General features: G+C 44.5%; 2 protein-coding genes across 4 annotated transcripts in view; both read right to left on the bottom strand.

Moving 5' to 3' along the window:
* The window catches only part of DIP2A (disco interacting protein 2 homolog A), a gene marked incomplete at both ends in the record, with an annotated part of 134341 nt that extends 118089 nt beyond the window's left edge, over positions 1 to 16252 (bottom strand). For all 3 annotated transcript variants that reach the window (XM_082001749.1, XM_082001750.1, XM_082001751.1), the window contains one exon: positions 16156 to 16252. In XM_082001749.1, the coding sequence (XP_081857875.1) occupies positions 16156 to 16252 (97 nt within the window). The remainder of the gene's footprint in view (positions 1 to 16155) is intronic.
* Positions 16253 to 22832: 6580 nt separating this feature from the next.
* Positions 22833 to 23095, bottom strand: part of PCNT (pericentrin) — a gene marked incomplete at both ends in the record, with an annotated part of 99991 nt that continues 99728 nt past the window's right edge. The window contains one exon of the mRNA XM_082001593.1: positions 22833 to 22876. Coding sequence (XP_081857719.1) covers positions 22833 to 22876 — 44 coding nt within the window. The remainder of the gene's footprint in view (positions 22877 to 23095) is intronic.

Here is a 23095-nt window from a genome sequence, read left to right as displayed (position 1 = left end):
ATACATAGACTTATCTCAAACTTTAAGACCCATACAACTGTCTGGCGCAAAAGTAATATATACCAGGATTTACACACAGCCATTTTATTATTTAAAAAATAACTTCTAATCTTAACAGTAGTGTAAGATTAGAATTTTAAGCCATAGCTACAAGCAAATGCAGAATATGAGGAACCCTTACAAACAGAAGTTAACAGCTTAAGATGGACAAAAACTCTCAGGAACTTAACAATAAGGTAAAGAAAAATTTTCACTTTATCTGAAAAAGGGAAGGGCGATAACCGCAGTGCTACCTTTTGTGGATCTTCATTCTGTGGCTTCTGGAGTAACCCCTGCCTCCTGCAAACAGCTCTGTTACAAGTATTTCCAGCACGCAAAGTTTTTCTTCCAATTAACAGAATCTAAACATTCTGAAGGACATCTGAAAAACACCTTTCACTAGGAAGGGAAGATTCTCATTTGTTACATCTTAATGGTCAGTCTCAGGCACTGATAAATTTAGAAACTGATGTCCTAGGGAAAAAAAAAAACAACCCACCAAACCAAATCAGAACAGTGTCAATATCTGCTAAAACCCAAAGCTGAAGAAAACCATGACTAGCGCTCATTTAGGCAATAGCTGCTGATACATCTAATCCTGGCATCACAAGTTTGAAAAGTCTAGAAATGTAATTTGTTCTACCCACTAAGTTAATCAGAAGAGCATTTCCTGTTTAAAAATACCCATTTCCTTAACACATTCCTTCCTTGGTCACACAGTCACATTGGTCAATTACTACGGTAATGCTTTTAAACAGACCAGTTTAACTGCATTATTCAAGAAAAGTAACTCAAAACCTCACAAAAAGGTGGGCATAGCTGGAAGGGGAGCACAAGGGCAAAGGCGCACACCATCTCTGCTCCCGCGCTACTGCTCCAACATCCAGCTATGGTTTCAGATTTGACCACCACAAAATATATTGTTTCTCAGTTTACCAAACTGCTCAAGAAAGATAAACTCAAAACCAGCAAAAATTAGACACACACCAGTCAAACCAATCCTTACCTTACTGGTGTCTTCTGGGTAAATTGTAATTGTAGCCCAAAAGTCAACTGATTCTATGTGGAGTCAAACCAGGAGGAACTCCAGAGTGAGAGTTCTCGATGTGCAAGCTCATTGAGCAGCAACGCGCTTGCACTAGAGCAAGGTTAGGAGAAAAAAAAAAAAAAAAAGACCTCTAGCTCCTGGAATGACTCTGGGTTCATCAGCTTGACTGCTAAGAAGTTTCAAGGTCATAAATTTTACTATGCACGTGTATAACCCAAGGGCAGTAGAAAATAGGCAAAGAGCAAGAATGAGGAATCCCAAGTACAGCTATTGTAATTCAAACAACATGTACTACAACCTCAACTATCTTATTTATATAGTTTAAGTTTCCTAGTAAATGAAAACTTAGACCAAAAATGAGAAAAAGATGCCCAGACCTAAATACTTGCTTTCTTCTAATACTGTTTCTGGGGGGGGAAAAAAAAATGAAGGGAAAGATTACTGAGCTCCTGTCTCTGGAAACTGAATTCTTTGCAAATTGAAGTAATTCCCACCAAATGCAGATTATACACAAACACTTGTAATGAGAATTTTTTTTTTCTCACTTGTAAAGAGAATATTTTTGTTAGACAACATACAATTATAAACAAACAGTTCTCAACAGTGATTCCAAATGTCTTTTCCTAACCCTGCCTCCCAGTGTGCTTTAATGACATGATACATCTGACATGCTTTCTTTGCAACAACAAATTCCTGCATTTTCTTAACACTTCTTATTCCTTATAATATAAAGCAGAGATCTCATATTGTGGGACTTCTAAAGAATTCAGGCTTCATACCAGGAAGCAAAATGATCTCAATAATAGCAAAAACAGTAGCACACTTTTTTACCCCTCAGCTTTTCCCTACTTTATTAACACCATGCAGATTGTTTCTGCTAAAAAGAGGTTGGATCAAAGACCAAAGGTAAAAACCCTGCAGTCATCATGGGACACAGCGTGACACAGCTGGAAATGTTCCTTGCTTTGTTACCTTGGGATCATAATTACAAAACTCCAGGATGGCAGAGACCATCCTGGCACAGGGGACAGTAACCAGCAGGAGAAGCATGCAATGCGGCGAGGCTCAGATATAGCACACACCACTAACGCCACGGGCTGGACCCACCAGAGCAAGGAGGTCTGCTGGAGGGTAATGTGTCAGCATGAACTCACAAGATGGGTAAGACTCTAAAGCCTGGTAAAGGGGGAAGATCACCACTGCTCTCCCTGCCAGTCCCTCAAGTTACACGTGCCCACCATTGACTGTGCATAATGCCTGGTGCCTACCAAAATCTGTGAGCTGAACCTGCTCTGCACAAAAAAAATTGCTCATCCATAATTTTACACCATTCACGGGGCTTCTCTTTTCAGCCTCACAGTTGTACTGCCATGCCCCACAGGACATACACCCTTTATCGTTGGCCTCCTCCTACCTATCTGCCCTGTTGCAACAGAAGAAAAAAAAAAAAAGAAACAAACCCCCCAGCCTTTCTCGCCTCCAAAGAAGCTGCAGCTCCCAGACTGCCCTTCTGAAACCTCTTCACAGAAGGATGGAACTGAAGGCCCTCTAGTTATATCTAAACCACCTACCATTACAGGTTTTCAGTTCTCCATATGCAAATAGCTTTTTTCAAACCCTGTCTGATAAAACATTAAGTGGCTTGTATTTTCTTTTTATCTGATTGATTGCAGATCTGGGGGACACTAAGGTATTGATCTTGCACCATGATTTATTGGAGTTTTTGTATTTCAAGTTATAGCAGTGTTCTGTCCTTCTACAACCACCAAGGACAATGTTTCATTCCCAGACAGATCCAGGTCAGCTCTGAAGGAACAGCAGTATGGATACAGGCAGCCACTGAAAAGATGTATTTTGGGTATGGATTCATGCTGCAGCTAAGCTGAAGTATTGGCACCCTCCTTCATCCTTCTCCCCTCAACTCAATCCTTCCAACCAGCTCTGAGCCCATCTGGCTATAACACCAAGCCAACTCAACTCACTAAAGTGCTTTAAAAAAAATATACATATATTCGCTTTCTCTCATGTTAACTTGATGCCACTGTACCATAGCATCAGACAGGCACCAGTTGTAGCTCAAGATAAAAGCCTGGGGACAGGAATTCCCCTTTTGGGCAATGGCTACTTCTTTAGTTCACCCACCTGGTGAAGCAGCACCCTGCCCAGAGCCTGGGGACGGACGGAGGCCCCTTCCAGCTCCCTTCAGAGCAGCAGCCAGAAAGCAGAAATGCAAGGCAAGCACAAGATCCCCATTGTAAAAACTGAGACTCTCTTGCGCACAAGATGGGAAATGGAAAGAATGAGCTCCCTCAGCAACAGAAAGGTGCCCTCTCCCTCCCCCCCACCAAACATCAGAAAACCACTACACAAAGGGTAACAGGGCAGAAAGGGAAGTAGCAAAATCCCAGCATTATTTTGCAGTGGGAAGGAAGGAGCTAGCTGAACTGATACTGCCCATATATACATATGCACACGCGCACCCCTCGAACGTCATCAGCAACCTGTTAACTGTAATCAGTAGTTTCAGCAGTGGAATGCTGTTTTAAGGATAAATACAGATACTCTACCCTCATACCTTTCTTCTCAAGTAGCAGTTTACTTTAACAGGCACTCTAGGGGAAAAAAGAGGATAAGCAAAAATGAAAGAAACAAGAAAACTGTGAAAAAGGAAAAAAAATCAAGAATTTGAGCCACAATGAATTATAATAAAAAGCCAGAATAAAAGATCATTTGCATCTTCTTCATAGTATTATGACATCAGCTATTAGTATATTTTCAGTGTCCATAAATAGCAAATACTAGAAGAGGCAGAATTTTTTAAGACCTTTCTTACTAGTGTCCAGGAGGAACACTGATCAAGAAGTTCCTGCTACTGAAGGGATGAGGCCCAACTATACTCACCAGCCATAAGAGGTCTATCCAAATTCTTAAAGGGACATACTCAGAGATAATAAAATAGAAGCATCTTGACCTTTAGAAGGTATCAATATGGCAGGGAAGATTAAGAGCTCCTTCTTTCTTCGCTGTCTTGTCAGTAAGTTTATCACAGATACCTACTACAAGACACACGTTTCAACACAGGAAAACAAACAAAAAAATCCAAGGAGGTTTAAGAGACAACAGATTATTAAAAGGAAGAAGTTAATAAAATGCACTTGTTAGGAGACAAGCCAAACAATGCTGCATTTTTCAACAAGACTTCAGAGGAGAAGTTGCAACAAGGACAACCTATCTGTAGGAGATCAGATTCGAGACCACCTGAGGAGCCTGAACATACACAAGTCTATGGGACATGATGAGATGCACCCCAGGGTCCTGAAGGAATCGGCTGATGTAGTTGCCAAACCACATGACATTTGAAAAGTGACATGGCAGTCAGGTGAATTCCCTGGTGACTGGAAAAAGGGAAACATTGCACCCATTTGTAAAAAAGTTAGCAAGCAGGACCCTGGGAACTATCAACCCATCAGCCTCCCCTCTGTGCCTGGGAAGATCATGAAGCAGATCCTCCCAGAAGCTGTGCTAAGGCACATGGAGGACAGGGAGGTGATCTGAGACAACCAGCATGGCTTCACCAAGGGCAAGTCCTGCCTGACCAACCGAGTGGTCTTCTATGATGGAGTGACCACATCAGTGGACAAGGGAAGAGCTACCAGTGTCGTCTGTTTGGACTTCTGTAAGGTCTTTGACAGAGTCCCCCACAACATCCTTCTCTCTAAATTGGTGTCCTGGTTTCAGCTGGAATAGAGTTGGTTTTTCTTCCTGATGGCTAGTATAGTGCTGTGTTTTCGATTTAGTATGAGAATAATGCTGATAACACACTGATGTTGTTGGTTGTTGCTAAGCAATTGTAGTGCTTATACTCAGTCAAGGACTTTTCAGCTTCCCATGCTCTACCAGCAGGGAGGTGCACAAGGAGCTGGGAGGGGGCACAGCCAGCACAGCTGACCCAGCCTGGCCAAGGGGATATTCCCTACCAGATAACGTCACGTGCAGTGTATAAACTGGAGTGGGCCGGTGGCAGAAATCACTGCTCGGGGATGAGCTGTCGATCACTGGGTGGTGAGCAATTGTTGCATCGTGCATCATTTGTTTCTGTATGTTCCTTTATAAGTAATATTATTATTATTATTATAATCATTGTTTCCTCTTCCTTTGCTGTCCTATTAAACTGCCTTTATCTCAACCCATGAGTTTTTTCTGATTGTCTCCCCATCCCACCTGGATGGGGGATAAGCAAGCAGCCGCATGGTGCTTAGTTGCCTGCTGGGGCTAAACCACAACAGTCCTTTTTGGTGCCCAACATAGGGCACGAAGGATTTGAGAGAATAACATCCCCTAGCGTTGACTAACCAGGTGGCTTTTGCTAAATATGTATCCCAATGTTTGAATGTTCCACCACCCACTGCTCTCTGTATAGTCTTGAACAGTCCATTCTATCATTCGATTTTCCAGAAGCTGATGCATGATAGGGGATGTGATATACCCACTCAATGCCATGCTCTTCGGCCCAGGTGTCTACGAGGTTGTTTAAAAAATGAGTCCTATTGTCTGACTCGATTCTTTCTGGGGTGCATGTCACCATAAGACTTGCTTGTCAAGGCCCAGGATAGTGCACCCAGTGGAACTGTTGCTTAGTTGTTGGCTGGGGCTAAACCACAGCAACTGGAGAGATATGGATTTGATGAGTAGACTACTCTGTGGATGAGGAATTGGTTGGATGGTCGCACCCAGAGGGTAGTGGTCAACGGCTCAGTCTCCAGATGGAGATCAGTGACAAGTGGTGTCCCTCAGGTGTCCATATTGGGACCAGCACTGTTTAATATCTTCATCAGTGCCACAGGCAGTGCGATTGAGTGCACACTCAGCAAGTTTGCAGATGACACCAAGCTGAGTGGTGCGGTTGACACGCCTGAGGGACGGCATGCCATCCAGAGGGACCTCAAGGAATGGGCCTCTGTGAACCTCATGAAGTTGAACGAGGTCAAGTGCAGGGTCCTGCACCTGGGTCAGGGCAATCCCCAGTATCAGTATAGGCTGCGGGATGAAGGAATTGAGAGCAGCCCTGCCAAGAAGGACTTGCGGGTACTGGGAGATGAAAAGCTGGACATGAGCCAGCAATGTGTGCTCACAGCCCAGGTGGCCATCTGTATCCTGGGCTGCAGCCAAAGCAACGTGGCCAGTAGGTTGAGGGAGAGGATTCTGCTCCTCTACTGCGCTCTGGTGAGACCCCCCCTGCAGTGCTGCATCCAGCTCTGGAGCACAGGAAAGACATGGACCTGTTGGAGAGGGTCCAGAGGAGGCCACAAAAATGATCAGAGGGATGGAACCCCTCTCCTATGAAGAAAGGCTGAGAGAGAGTTGGTAGCCTTTCAATACTTAAAGAGGGCCTATAAGAAAGATGGGGACAAACTTTTTAGCAAGGCAAAAACCTGCAACAGGAAAAGGATAACAGTTTTAAACTAAAAGAGGGTAGATTAAAGACAAGATGCAAGGAAGAAATTTTTTACTATGAGGGTGGTGAAACCCTGGCCCAGGTTGCCCAGAGAGACAGTAGATGCCCCGTCCCTGGAAACACCCCAGGTCAGGTTGGATGGGGCTCCTGAACCTGCTCTAGTTGAAAATGTCCCTGCTCACTGCAGGGGGGTTGGACCAGATGACCTTTAAAGGTCCCCTCCAACCCAAACTATTCTATGATTCTATCTTACAATTACATTTTACTGCAGATCTTCAATTTTGGGTCTGCAATCATCACTTCAAGAAAACTGATGAGAATGCAACAAACTTATGCTTCCTTGAGAGTTACAAAGCTTCTGCTAAGAAACTGTAAATACTTTGATACTTATTCCAAGGTAAATACACGGGTTCTTTATAACCGAATGACTGTCATGTAATCAGAGAGACTGAAATATTTTGCCTCTGTATTTGCATACAGGTATAGTAAAAAGATCTTTCTTCCAGTAATAGAAATGGGTGATACACCTGTAACTCAGCGGTATGAAAGGTCATCAAGGTGGCATCTTGGGCATCTTGAATCTGTGTGATACTGTTCTTCAGTGTAAAAAATGCCCATAGTCCTTCATCAATGAAATCACATTTCACACAAAGTTTATTCCTTTAAAAAAAAAAAAACTAAAAAGAAACAAAACACCAACAGCTTCATACAGAAGCCATTTTAACTAACAAATGGAAAAAAAACCCCACTAAGTTTCTCAAAACTGGCAGAGCTTGATTAAGGTTTTGGGGGGAGGATAGGAAGGTAGAACACAGGACAGTGTTCAACATTAGTTTCATAAAGGTCTATTTACTTCATTTATTTTTACGTGCATTTATGATTTTAAAGGAAACTTACTTTTGCATGAAAACACCTGGAAGAAAATGTATTTCCTTTAATTCTCTTAAAGTACAGGTTGCCATCATACTCCTGTTTCTCACCAGGATTTAACCTTCCTTGCCCAACCAACATGCAAAAGAACAGCAAGGTTTAAAGACCAGCCCTCTGACACAGAACAGCTGAAGTTGGGAAGGACACCTCAAGTTTAACCTAGTTTAGCCCCCTGCTTCTGCAGGGTCAGCTAGAGCAGGCTGCCCAGGGTCACATCTAAAGAAATCCTGAAGGAACTTCTGACAAACGTTATGCATGTCTTAGCTAGATAAACCTCCAGCATTTTACAATTATCATTACTGTTGACATTCACACCAGCAATGAATTTAGGTATCTCCCAAGAACATAGTGAGCTGCCACCTAAGTCTTCAACCTCAATCTCCAACAACTACAGTCAACCATTCAATGCAGAATTGGTTCTGATAGACAGAAAAAGTATTTTATATTTTTCTACCAAACACAGGGAAAAGAATAATTTACACACTGGTTAACTATAGCAGAAATCCAAAAGACAAAAAAAAAGCCCCAACCACCTAACTGGTCGAGTCTGAAATTCTGCTTTGATTGGAAAGAAAGTTGATGACCTAGCCCACCCAGTTCTCCTGGCTGTGCATTTTGTTTCCTCAAAGTGATAAAGGTAACAACACAGCACATTCAGTCCTTTTTTAAAAAGCCCTTAAGTGCATCCCCATCACTTCTAAGTTGGAAGCCACAGATGTCAAAGTAAGACTGGATGTCTTTACACCTTCTGTAGATTCTCACTGGTCCCAGGACTGTTTCCATTAGAAGCAGATAAAGATAAAAAGTGTAAGGACACTCTCAGCTAAGATAAGATAGCTTGCTCATCCTCCCATGTTCCACAAGGTAGAAGAAAAAAGGGGGGAGGGAGCAGATTAACACTGATGGAAAATTAATGTGATGGAGGAGTGGGGATCTTAGTGAGAGGGAAGGAGCATTACAGATGAAAACCACAGTCATATTACTCCACCACTACGACAGAACTTTCCAGCAGAGTTGCCGATAATCTTTAAGACTAACCCAAAAAACAGCCTCTAAAACAACTTCTCATTACCTTCCAAAATAGAGGGAAGAAAAAAAAATTCTACTCTGATCATCCAGCACATCCAACATGGCAAGAAAAAGGGTCAATTTGTTTTTCTCTCACAATGTCGAAGGGTACATAGGACTTGGAACAATTCGTACCATCTATGTTAACTGCCATGTCTCTTAAATACCTACTTTATGAATTAATTCTACTGAGGACATAGCAATAAACTCAACTATAGTGCATTCCCACAGGTGAATGAGAAGTGGCAGTCTTCCCCCTTTCTGAGGAATAGGCTTTTAATTTGAAAAAAGACAGTAGTACAAATGTGTAAAATTGTTCTTCACTGTAGTAGTCCAACAAACATAGCTAGAAGAGTCTCAGTTGTCACCGTTACAATTATACTGTGATGGGGTAACTCTGAAACATTGGGAATGGTCCCAATTATGACACATTAACCCCGTTTAGAAAAAGTCCTCCCGCACATTCTGGACATGACAGATCAACCTCAACAGCCACTGTCAGCAACAGACCCAACAGCACCTGCATAGAGCAGCACAAGTTTTACAATTTCAAGTGGCTGAAGCACAGAATGGGAGAGGCAAAAATGTATGGGAAAAACAGCTGCTGTCATCTCAGTGCCAGTAGCCTGGCTCAACAGAAGTACTCCTACTGAGCCCTGTAGCAATACCTCTCCTCCACCTCTCCTTTCTTCTCCCACTCTACCAGCAAACTAGTTCATAATTAGGGCAAGATTCAATGCTTGAACAGCCTTCAAAACATGCTGTGGCTGAAAGGAGCACAACAGAGGGACACATCCCACAGACCAGGGGTCTACTGACCAGCCACCTAGCTGGACTGTCTTTATCTCAACAGACGTGTGACATTCAAATGAACTTTAGTCCTATCCTGAAGTACAGCAGGGAGATTCTGAACCCACTTTCGGAAACAGAGCGCCATTCTTGACCATACCAGGTGAGGACGCTATCTCCTTTTTACAGTTTAATAGCAACAGTATCATTAAAGTTGTCATAACCAGTGGGGGGGGGGAGGGGAATCTTAATTCCAACCATCATCTTATTAGACAAGTTTATTTGTGTTTTCTACCATAATCAGAAAGTTTTACTTGGAAGAGGGCTTTAAAAGCAATCTAGTTTTCAGCTGTCGCTGTTACAAAAGAAAATTTAACTGCAACCAGAAGACAGCTTCAGAAAGCTAGTGTCTTATGGCACCTACGTCTTTAATGACCTGGACTAGCTGCCCAGTGAGAGCAATGGGACAAGACACAGCAATGACAACCCACTGGGCAGCTGCTTCACAGCCAGCCTGTCAATGGCTGCAGGTGACTTTGCATCCACTGATGCCATCAGGGAAATGGAAAGGCTAGGACAGCAACTCCATCCAGCACTAACACCTTTTGCCCACGAAGCCCCAAAGTTTCACCAGTTTTTCACAGCAGGCAAGAAGTCTACTTGGACATTAAAAAAAACAGGTTTTGAAGCAAAGGCCTACCACTGTGAAGGCAGCAAATTTAATGTCCTACAAAGTATCCTGAAAGATGGCTGTAACTGGAATTCCACATACACATTCACTGTCTTCATTTCAAATAGCAGCAAATGAAATCTTCCACCTGTCACAGGCTATGAAAAGCCCCCTTTTCCTTAAAATAACTAAATCTCTCCCTAATAATAATCCCATAATAGATGCATTAAACAACAGAAACCTGAGATTAACATGAGTTGAGAATGTGCCTAGAGACCCACCAATCAAACACTGGACTCCCACAAGGTCAAGCCATTATAACTAGATTCTCTGCATATTTCAGGAAGGTGATGTTAGCTACATCATGTGCAGTTTTACAATCAAAATCTGTCAAAGCAAAATCAATTTAAATACAGTCACATTTTGATAAAAGGATTTGAATATGCTTGTAGCCATGTAAGGCACATTTGAGTTGGCTACTACGTGTTGGCTTGTATACAACATAGCATTAAAGCAGCAAGTTTTCATAAAGACTACAATAGTACCCGACTTCCAGACAGGGCTGACAGAAAGAGCTAGCCTTGTTCCATCAACTGATAGTCACCACCAAGCCCTCAAAGCCTTTCTTCAGATACCTTACATGACCAGAATTAAAAGATCCCTTGTATACAGTAACCATGAAGCTTGCAATGACAACCACTCCTTGCCACAAAACTGTTTTAGAATAAATAAATTAAAAAAAAATACATCAGAAACCTGCCTCCCTTTGAACATTATGTAACTATTTCAGTCACAAACCAGACCCAAGGATACAAGCTAGCCTGAAGGATGTCAGCCAGTCAATTCCCAAGACCTGTGCCGGGTATAACATGTGAGAACAAGCTTTGTAGACTTACTCAGTCCCCATGGGCATTTGGCAAGCCCCACATACTATCACACAATTAACAGTTTCTGTTGGAGAGGCACAGAAATTAAGCAACAAAGATGCTGCAGGTCAAGTTTCACAGACTGCAATCCACTTACCAAGCATCTGTCTCCCCAGTTCCAACAGTCCTCACTGACAACCTTAGATTACATTTTTTTCCAAGTATTAAAATGATAGCAGAAGTGGCAAACAACTGCAATTTGCAGATATACTTTTTGAAGACTTCCACAACAGAAAATTAGCACTCTAGGACCAGGAAAAACATTAACACCCAAATACCATGCTTTATCATAAGGATAATTGGTAAAAGCATGTGTCTGTGTGTCTCTTCCTCACCTTATTTCACAGACAGTATTTATTACCACATCAATACTGCTAGTATAACAAAAGCAATTAAGTTAAACTTTTCAGCTCTGACTGCTACCTTTGGTTTTTATAAGAAAGGTGTTCTGCCCAAAAAAAGTATTCTGTTATCAATTTTTTTAAAAACACAACCAGACTCTTAATACAGGCTAATACTGGCTGTAGTTATTACAAAAAGTATTTGCTGGAGTACTGCTCGAGTATTTGCAGTAGCCAACAATTTCAGACACTACCTTTAATTTTTTGAGGAAACCCTTCTTAGCCAACACCTTATTCCACCACTCAGCTGTATGCATTACACTACCTGCAGTGCCTCACAGCAAGAAAAAACAACCCACCAAAGCCTCCTTGTTACATGTGCCGTCTTTCTTAAATGAGAAATAAATAACATGGATCAAAGTTATGTGAGAGTGAGCTTTCTGCCCAGGCAGATGCGAACATCTCACTGGGAACCAGAGGAACACTCCACCTAAACTGCCACGCTTTCCACTAAAACTTAGCCAGGCTCAGAAGAAACTTTGGGACAATGTGCTCAGAGATGGAAAACACAACTACCCAAATAAACAGCAAAATCGAGTTTTAATTAAGACAGTAAAATGCATGACAATACATTTCTATCTCAGGACTAATTCTGTAGCCTGTCTGATAGAAGCTGTCAAGAAGAGCATTTCCCATCTGGCAATCAGTGGGGTAACAGAACAGATCTGGGCTAGGAAAAAAATACCTTCAACCTCTTTACAGTAGGCAATCTCTGTTAAAGAGTTTCAGCTCAGTTCCAGAATAAGCCTGACCTACAAATTCCTAGGAAACAGAAGAAAAACCAAATCCATATACTTAACATTTAAAGCTGATCAGAAATTCAGACAAAAAAGGAAAAGCATTGTAACATTCACACGCTGGTCAAACAAACACCTGAAAATCTGTAAACCCACATTTTTCTTTCCTCAACTTTTACATAACTTTTACTGAATGCAAATCATACATTATGCATCCAAATGCCCCAGTCTCACCAGAACCCCATAGCAACAAGTACAAAAAATTTCCAAGAAAAGAAAGCAGCGTAATCATATGTTCTTGTAAGACGCTGAACTGCTAGCTGAGGGGACTCCACCATGAACAACTCTAGACGACAAGCTAACACCAATGGGATGGTCCTCATTGCCATTCAGATATATAATATAGTTTTATCTTTGACTACTTCTACTCTGACATATATTGCCCTTGGATTAGAAAGGAAAAAGTGAGGCATCTTCCTGCACAGATGACCTCGAAGAAGCAAAAAAATGACCCAATTCCACATCCCCTAGGCTTAGAAGAGTACTAATGAAGCTGCTCAGATGGTGGAAGTACAGTGCCTAGCATTCTTCAGAAAGAGGTCTTTAAACATCAAGATTTATTTCTGCCAGAGGATGGGTTTCATGACTTCTCAAGCTTTTCTCTTATCCAAAACATGCATCTCATTGCATATGCCAGCAAATTATAGCTATGTGCCATGGAAAAAACTGTAGCAGAAAAACTGGGAAAGCTCTGAAAAAGGATAAAAATGAGGAGTATTTAGCACAAGAGAACAATCAAAAATTGTTTCGAGGCACAGCTTCCAAATAAAATGTGGTTTTCATGAATGGACAAATTATACAAGTAACATTTGTATCTAAATGAGACGTGCTCTTCAAAATTATCATACCTTAATGTAAAGCAGTGTACAACTACATTTAGATACCTAAAAGTATACACAAATGTATGATGCACTATCATAAAACACATACAGGCTCAAAAAAAACCACATTGATGTTTTCCCTACAAAGTCTCCACTGCAGATTGGATTTTTTTTAAGAGGGGTTTATAACCCTAGTTCTCTTTCAGAGCACAAAAGAAAGAAAACATTGTAGAGCGACTAATAAAAAACCTAAAGTACTGGACTTTCACAGCATCACTTTCATGCTTTTACAGAAGATCCTGTCAGGCTGATTAGGGAACTCTGCATCTTTCCATTACATCAGAAAGTTGCAGCATCTTACAGTCTCAAGGTAAGAAAGCTTACAGATGAATCAGCTACAATTCAGCTTAGCTGCCAATCATCATCTCAAAGTTGACCTTATCTCCCAAAAAGGTTGCAGGACATCTCTTAGTTTTCACTAAAAGATTCACTAATTTTTTTCAGCATTGTTCTAGGGTTTCTTTTTTACCCCATCTATTATTTTTCTAGTACATGAAGAATACAAACAACTGTCAATCAAGAGATTAGGATCTTGTAAAAGTGGAAGGATCCATCACACTGCACATCATCAAAACAGTAGCAAGAGTTGGAGTTCACTCTCCATCCAAAATTCTTCTAAGCTGAACACTTTATTTGGGATTTTGAGCTGTCTTTAGAAAATAACAATGTACTCTGACTGTATTCATTTTTCTCAACATCTAAATGCAAATACTTTTCCTAACTTTCACTACAACAACCTGGAGCAAAACCAAAGGAAGTTTTTAATCATCTTCCTGATTTATTTATAAGTGAAAATAATGTAATCAAAGAGAACATGTTATTCCTGCCCCAACATAGCATACATGACATTTCAATTAACAATGCACACGTACAAAATAGAAAGGAACTTGCTCTCAAGTTTCTTTCTTTTCCTCCCTTTACACTTCCTCTCAGATTATGGTAACATCCTCCCCAAGTATGACCTCCTCTAATTTACAGCATATTCAGCATAAGAAATCCCCCACTAAATCTCCCTGCAGTCTGTCTATTTTCACACACACAGAGGCTTCATTAAGGCAAAGGTCAGCTACAACATCCATACACAAAGTGCAGAAGAGCACTGTGCATGCAGTAAAAAGGCTGCTGAAAACTTGAGGAAGTCATTGTCAGCAGCAGCCTTCCACTATGGGCTGGAATCTGCTCAAATAAAAAAAAAAAAGGTAAATCACTAACCATTTCTACAGGTACCAATCTACTTTTCTGAGAGGAAGTAGAGTACTATATAAAATTTGTATCCACTTTACATAGACTAAAATGCCAGTGTCTAATCCTAGATCATTATTCCTTCCTCTCCAAGTAAGCAAGTTCTGAACATTAATGATGGAGGGGTTCATTAAAAGCAGCATATATAAGCTTCAAGTGATCACAGAATACAAAAATGTAACGTATTACCAGAAGTTGAAGAACTCCTGCCCACAAATGCTTTCAAGTCATTTGGACAAGGAAGAAAAGGAATCACACCTTAGATCAAAGATGGTACCTAAAATCATAAACTAAGTCTTCAGAGTGGTCAAGAAACGTGAGCTAACATTATCACTTTATCCAATCAATTAATTAATCCAGCAGCTACACACCAACACAAATATCAGTATCAGACACGCTGCACTAAGAGAGGTCACAATCACTTTAGGCGTTTCACAGATTTAACATAGTGCAGACCCAAATATAAAAAAAGATTCCACTGGTTAAACAAACACACAGTCAGGACCTACACAAAAGAGGAGACAACCCCAGGACATCCTGGCCGATCGGCAAGCGCCAGCAGGCACACGTGCAAGAGCCGCTGTACCAAGCGTGGCCGCAGTGTGAGAGCATGCGGGTACCGGCTGCAGGCTACCGCAGCTCACAGGTCACAGGAACTCTTCTTGCACAAGCAACAGTATGTGTCAGGTACTGCTTCCTACTGCTGCGGCACACATGCAGCGGCAGGTTAAACTTGAACAAAGTTACCGATCCTACACTTTTCCCCTGCCTCTGCAACAAAGGCTCCACACTGGAGACAGGGACAGCCAATCTGTGAATCATTTCCTAAACGACATAGTCAGACAGCATATTAAGGTGAAACAACCCCAGTTTTGCCCACCTGAACATACTGATCTGAAAGCTGCAACATCTGATTGAATGCTCCTACCCCAGGACTGTGGCACTAGCAGCTTTTTAGCTCTTCTATTCCAAGGTGTGCCTTGACAACACAGCTAGTGAAAACGCAATGCCCAACTGCTTCCAGAAAACGCTGCCTCGGTCCCCTCCACCCCTTGTACGCTCTCCTGCACCACCTGTCTACACCTGCTTGTCTGCAGGGTGGGCCACGCCAGGGAACCAATATGAAAAAAACCCCCGTCCCAATCCTATCAGGAAAACCCGTATAATTCCCACGGGGGTCAGAGAAGGGCTGTTACCACCAAACACAAGCCTGGAGGTGGAAGGTGAGGAACCATACCTTTCGGGGGCTGCACACCAATAGAAGGGCAGCAGCGTATCGCCAAAGGGAGCCTTAGCCTGGCACGGCATCTCTGCCACCGCTGACTAAGGGCTCGCTAGCTAGAGAAGTGGAGGGAATGTCACCATACTCCTGGCTGGAAACTTGGTACACAGCAAAGCATAAAAACGTTGGGAATTACAAAGAGACCTGAAGCGAGAGGCTTAAAATTTTAGCGGTAATCAGGAATAGAAACTTTTTTAAAAAAAGGTATTTTCAGACTACCCAGTTGCATACTAACTGACCATTTCAGTGCCAGCCCGGATTGAACGGGCAAACATCTCTCGGCCATCTCCACAGGCCTCTGGAAGAGCCTCTTCCACGGGGCTGAGGACGCGGCCCGGCCGGAGCCGCCTCCCCTGCGCGGTTCATCCGCCGCTGGGTGAACCCGCACCGCTGCCGGCGACAGGGGCCGCGGGGAGAAGGGCGCAGGCCCTCCCAGCCCCGCGCCCGGCGCCCCCCGCGAAAAAGGAGAGCCGCGGGCCCCGCGGCGGCCCCAAAAAGAGCCGGCGAACGAGGCTCCCGTCGCCCCCCAGAGGGCCCAGGCCCCCGCCCCGCCCGGAAGCGACCCGCGGACTTCGTGCGGCCGCGGCGCCGGCCCGAGCCCCAGGCCCCGGCCCCGGCCGCCCTCACCCTCCGACAGCTCCAGCTCCAGCTCCGCCAGGCTCTCGCGCACCTCGGGCGGCAGCGGCACCGCCTCCAGGGAGCAGCCCCCGCGCTCCGCCGCCATGGTGCGGGCGAGGAGCGAGCGAGCGGGCCCCTCCGGAGCCACCGCCCAGCGCCGCCGCAGGTGGGGTTGGGGGCGGGGCGGGGCGGCTCCGCCCCCGTTCCGCCTCCCCGCGCAGCCGCTGCCGCCGCCAGAGGCGCGTGCCGGGTGCCAGGGGCGGGGCGGGGCGTTCCCAGGCCGCCTCGCGCGCGACGCCCCGCGGCGGGGAGGGGCCCCCTGGCGGCGGGAGGCGGCCTTCGCTGAGGGGAGGGGAGGGGAGGGGAGGGGAGGGGAGGGGAGGGGAGGGGAGGGGAGGGGAGCGCCCGCCCCGCCCCGCCCGCCGGGCCCTGCCAGGGGTGAGGGCGGGAGGCCCCGGGCCGGCGGGAGGACCCACCGCTGAGGAAGGATCTCGGCACGACACCAACTCACGCAGCTGCTGTTCTTCCCTCCCTGCCCTGCCTACTGGTGCTGTGTCCGCTTCTGACGATACCGAGGTGCGCGCTCTTCTCCCCCTCTTCTTCCTCCCGACAGAAAATAGGAAATGGGGCAGAGCCCGGGGCCCCGGGGCAGCCACTCGCACGGCGTTTCCCAGGAGCGGGCACGGAGATTCTCATGGAGCAGCATGACGTTGTACCTGGAAGCGCGAGAGCCTGGGTGTGAAGTGGTGCTTGGGCCTCCATAAAGTTTAAAAAAAAAAAGAAAGGGTGTCTTTTCTAAAGACAACCATCTTTGAAGGGCACTACAGGGACCAGCAGGAAATGTTTTGGAGCCTGTATTGATGCAGGGGCTCATCCCAATTTCACCGCAGGCCCCAGGGTGAGTGTGTGGCAGGACATCCCCCTCTGGCACGCTGCAGCCCCCGGAGACACGTGCCAAGCCAAATCCGGCACCTTGCCAGTGGTCCTGACCGCAAGGGCTGCTCCGCTGATAACAATAATGGAGCCGGAAAGTAGGAAAGAAATCAGGGGAGAATTTTTCTACTAACACCTCCTTCTGTCAGAAACAGCTCTCCCTTTTGGGGTGACCAAGTTTGTGCTGGTACCACATGTGAGGGGGGCAATGCAGCTCTCCCAGGCCTCCAAATTAAGCGTCTGGTGCATAATTACTCTGCTGCAGAGTAATATGGCTGTGGCACTGTACCTAGTAGCCCTGTGGGCCCTGCTTCTGAGCTGGCAGGAGAATGACACAGGCTAGAGTTTGTTTGTTCTGAAAACAGGACACCTCGCTGCTGAGGAAGCCATCATGTGAACACTGTTCTCCTCCTCACACATGTACATGACGGGTATAAAAAATCACAATGGGTTTCGCATGGATTAGCGTGGGTTCGTATCACGCAGCACTCCAGCAGCCAAGGTACACGTACAGCCTTCAAACAAGGGAGCAGTTTGGGGCTGCAAGTCTCCAAGCAGCAAAAGATAGGGTGGTGTTCATGTTTGCCAGCACCATGTTTGCATTCCCTGAAACATGGATCGATGGCATGCTGTAGCAAGCTCCGTGTAAGAAAGGCAGACATTCCAGGTCACTGCAGCAGTGGGAGAATCTCCACTCATGCTCCATTCAGGGAAGATTACCAAAAAATTACTGAGGTGATCAGCCACTTTCTGTTCCTATTACCTACAACCAGTCCTTGCTTCTCCTTCCCTTTCCTTCTGCTCCTATCTTCTCTCTTCTTTCCTTACCCAGTACCCAAAATGCTTCAGCCTCTGATTTCTCCGCTCATGCTACTGAGGTCAACACGTCACAAGAGAGCGTGTCCTGTACAACTGTCCTTCAGAGGGCATGCACTGCACCAGTACTTGGAAAGCCACACTGCTCAAAATGTGACTTTACCACCCCACGCAGGGCAGAAACATATCTGCCACGGAGCTTCCACCGCCCTTCAGAAAACTCGCTTGTTGGGGACCAGGGAGCTGATGAGAGCATAGCTGCAGACAATGCGCTAACTGTAGCTCATAGATCCTGCAGGTCTGACGGGCTTGGTTCTCTGCAGATTTCTGTTCTGGTGAGGGGGCTGCAGCACCTGCCTCTGACCCCGCTGCAACCTGCCTGCATTTCTGGAAGCAGCAAATGCCCGAGGAGGCTCTCTCAGAGGGTGACTGTGGAGTCTGGGGTGTATGAAGGGAGGAGGCGAGGCAGGGGAATAATGCAGCATTGACTGTCGTGACAGTCCAGGAAGGTTCCACCTGAACGCACAGCTGAATGCAAGACCTGCAGCGGCTTCGGCAGCAGCAGGGGAGAGCCCTGCCCTTCAGCAGGTGCTGAGCACTTGGCTTCCACAGGTCGGGGGGGAGCGTGGCTGGGGAAGCCTCAGCATCAAATACATAAAGTTACAGATAGCTTTCGTTGCCTGGAAGTGGGTTGCTGACAGCCTTACTTCATGCACAGTCCTCATTTCTGGGAGTAGATGAAGTAGACTAGGCATAGGAACACAAGTTATCCACTATCGCAGTGTGCTTGCATCTGGCACCGAGTGCTAATGGGAAACAGCGTTTGTTCCTAGGGCTTTTCTGTACACAGAAAGGCAATACTTGAATCGTTTCCACCCTATCGGTGACTAATCTAAGAGCAGTGAACCTTTGGGACATTAAATTACTTACCCTGTAGATTGATTTAAAAATGTGCAAATGCAAAGCCAATTTCACTTGAAACAGAACTGATCCTTATGATGTACCAACCTACAAACAGCAGGGTGTGCCGGGAAACTAACTAAATATGCACACATAAAATTTACGTTTTGTCATTTAAAAGGTGTTTTTTATTGCCCACCTAAAAGTGCCAGATTTTAAAACTAGTCATTAATTTAGATTTGCAATGTCACTGCTTTCTGGCTCATTATGAGTACAGGCCCTAAGGTCTAATAGCCCTCCTGCTTACAAGGTCAAAATGAAAAATGCAGTTCACATGCGAGTGTGAAATTAAAGATTTGATTTAGTGCTAGTTTTGAACTCTGGTCTAGAAATGCACATTATTTATAAGAGAAGATAAACTCATGCTGTGCTAAACAAAAAGGACAGCAACACCATTCAGAGTGTGCGGTTTGACAGAATTCTACATCTAGTGTTAAGACTCCTGGAAACAGATTTTTAAAAGAAATATGATACAGTCACTGATCCAGCATAAACTTATTCAGTTCAAATTGGTTTTAAACTCTGGACAAGTTAAGTTACTTTTGGCAAGCTTTTATACCAAATCAGGTGCTGTTTGTTCATGCCAAATTAAGTTTATGCCAGATCAGGTAATAGGTTCTCCTGTAGATGTCATAACAAACTCTGTGTGCGTGCCAGGATACCATCACACAAACTGGGTCACACATGCGCACTGACCCGGCCCTGTGTAGGGCAGTGCATGGATCCCTTACCGGGCACTGCGGAGCCAGAGCCTGCGCCAGCCCTTGCGGCAGCGCAGCTGGGATCCTCCCATACACGGTATCCTCGCCCCTGCAGATCACCTTTTCGCACAAGTAAGAGGACATTTCTTACCTGCTACAACAATACTGATGAGAAGCCCAAAGATAACTTCCAAAGTTAGCTACCTTCATTGTCACATTTTTAACACAACCTTCAGCCAGCTAGATAAAAGTTCTCAGAAGTTTAAAGAATTAGTACAGTGGCACAGCGCTAACTCACTAAAAGTAAGAGCAAGTGTTGGGAAAGGTCTTACCAACATCCAGAAAGCAGTAAGTTACCAGTTTCCTACAGAAGAGGCAGGATGCCACCTGTGATGTATCTAGCATGAGTTCCTCATGGCTGGCCCAAAGGTCACCTGCGGCCTGCAAAGCACCCAGTGGCTCCTGGCTCCCACAAGTACGTTTGCTTCTGGAACCGGCAGCCTGGCAAGCAGCAAAGGAACCCGGCAAAAGGTTCCCCAAAGGGTGGCCAGGCTGAGAGCAGACGCAGCAGGAGCACCCGCCACCAAAGTCACAGGGCTGCCCCAAGGGCAGCCTCACAGTCTCCTGAGCCTGAACTGCAGTGTCCTGCCTGCTGGCCATGCTCAAGAGTGTGCTCAGGAACACAGCTTGGATGCCCCCACCACTGAACGATGAAAATACAGAGACTTGCCAGGCCTCTGTATTTTTTCAATTTTTTCTTGCCAGGTCTCGCTTCCTCAAGTCAACCCAGAGACAGAAGCACCTGTGGAGGAGCCACGAGTACCAGGGGCAGTCCAGTACCTCTGGTAGAGGCTCTTCCTTCACCTAGGGTTGGTGCTAAGGCTCCACACAGCACAGGAGCTCTTGGTGCTGCTCACTTCCCCCACAGATAGACCATCAGCACAAATGGCTCCTCTCCCATGCCACTCATACCAGCCTCTTGTCCTACCTAGCTTCTTGGAGGACAGGCTCTCCTATTTTTAAAGTGCACACAGACATATACCACAGGGTTTTTTTCAGAGAATTAAATGGTGACCAACCCGACGGATAAACAAGGGCTTGCCAAGACCAACATTGGACAAAAGCAGTTAAACAAGTATATCAATCTTGGATGAATGCTAATATCCAATTGTCAAATATCCTGTCAACAAAGATCTTTTAATAGGCTGTAATAGAATAATCTGCCTCCAGAAGTGATTTTTCTGATACCCCATGTGAAATCTCTACCTTAGAAGAATACATTTCCAGAGTCTTAAGATACTTCTGGTGTTACAATTCTGCCTATACCTTTTCTAAGGAAAAAAGAAAGAGAAGAATGAATCTTAGATTATCCCAAGAAGCACTTGGCTTCTGTGAAATATGACAACAAATACCACAGGTAAATATCACAGAAAGAAGTCTCATTTGGCATGGTATTTGGGATCTCTCTTTTTTGCATCTGAGACATTATGACTGGAAAGGCGCGTACCATCAAAACGCCTCTTCTTTTTTCCTCTTTGACCAGCAATGGAACACACATTTTGAACTGGCCCCCTGAAAGGTACCTACAGCACAAGGTACTAGGCAGAGCTAGGATTTGCAATCAGGCATTTCACTTACATTAGTGGTAAATAATAGTTTAGTGCTTGTGTGTGTTTTTGTCAAAAATGCATACATTTAAACAGAAGTTGTGAGCCTTTTGAATTTGGAAAATTAAGCTAAAAGGATCCAGATTAAATAGGACAAATAACTACCAGCAGTCCAAGAGTTGTGTTAAAAACTTTGAATTCAGTGCTTGTAAGCTTTACATATTTCTCTTCTATCCCACCTATTTGTACTTTAGACTGAACTTAATTTCTACCTTCCTGCATTGACTCTTTATTTTCCCCATTTATAAACACTAGTCTAATCCAAATCTATTTTGGAAACAATTTGTCTTATTTCTTTAAAAGTTCCTAAACATGTAAGCATTTCCGTAACACAGATGCTCTGGTTTGCCAAGTGTCAGAAGCAGCTCCTTTTCAGACTACTCTCTCAGAGCCTCTGGTAAGTTGAGGGAGAGGCAAGGGTGCAGCCAGCTGAGTCCAGCTGTTTCCAAACTACTTGTAAGTCTTCTAGGAGAAGACTAGTGCCCTTCTGTCTCGCGAGTTCCAGCACGGGTTTGCTCGTATGTGGACCAGCACCCATTACCTTTGTTCATCTTGTCAGCAAACACAACCCAGCATGCTAGTAGCTGGTTGTCACAGGGCAGTGAGAGAAGGTATCTGCCCAAACTGTCACTTGGAGCAGGGTGGAGGGGACACACCCACAGCACAGTAAGGGCAGACATTCTGTACTGTATGGAAATACCACATGCTGAACACCAAGGCATCTTCCCCCCCAAAGCTCTGCTCAGTCTCTGCTCAGTTGTGGTGGTGGTGGGAAGGGAAGGAACCAGGTACCCGTATACACTACCGCACGAGAAGGAGCATGAGACTGGAAGGAGAGCCCCAATACTGAGTCACCTTGGAAAGATGAGTCTGATACGTGAAGGTCACACTGGAGGAAAGTCTAACATGCATTTGACTTCTCGAGCAGGTGCAGATTAATTATATTGCATGAATTCAGTCAGACCAAATATATCATGCATGCATAGCTCAGTCAAGGAATGGTGGCTTGACGCTGAATTGGAATGTGACGAGAAAGACTAAGGGAGGGAAAGAGGACTTAATTTATTGTAAAACCAGAAGAGCAGACCCTAAATTCACAGAATGCTACATGTATCTTTGATATTTGGGACAGTATTTTAGCTGTTCTGTTAGTCAGAATGATCCTAGAGAAATATTAAACCCCGAACAATTTTAGGAACAGCAAAAAAAGTAAATAGATAAGTTGGAAACAAATAACCATACAGTGTAAGAATTCACTAATAAAATGCCATTTTAATAACTTTTTTTACAAGGAATCCAGCTATACACTATAGAAAAATAAACACCAAAGGGACTTTTGCAACTTGCAATACAGTGATGCAGGCACACTTCAGCTGTTAACTTAATAGTAATTTCACATGAGAATGTAAAACATTGTTCTTAGTGAAAAGTAATTTCCTCTTAAAGTACTAAAATATAATAAAAAGAGTCATATAAAAATCTGATGCAAAAGCACTGCCCTTTATTCAGTTGCACAAGAGATCGCAAGTGCCTCCATTCAGTATGGACTAACTTGGAAGGAAGCAATAACTTGTGGGGGTTCGCAATACAGATTTCAGAAGCGTTCTCATCACTGTTTCATGTTTCTCTGGTGAGGTGGGCCTGGAACTTGTCCTAAATTTAAATAAAACAAATGAACATTAGAAAACTGTGTTATGGAGCAACAGGGTGCAAGTTACCAGCATGTAATTTCCTCAATGTGCTTCATATAAGCTACACTGAAAGCAGTTACCATTTTCATGAGCCAGCTAGGAACAATACAAAACAAGATCTGAAAGCTCGCACAGCTGCCAAAGCAAACCTTCACACACCAAGACCGGCGCTCAGTCGCAG

Source organism: Phaethon aethereus (genome assembly GCF_964289735.1).
Source record: "Phaethon aethereus genome assembly, chromosome: 6".
NCBI classification, from domain to species: domain Eukaryota; kingdom Metazoa; phylum Chordata; class Aves; order Phaethontiformes; family Phaethontidae; genus Phaethon; species Phaethon aethereus.
Note: the sequence above shows the minus strand (reverse complement) of the source record. Positions and strands in the feature narration are given on the sequence as shown.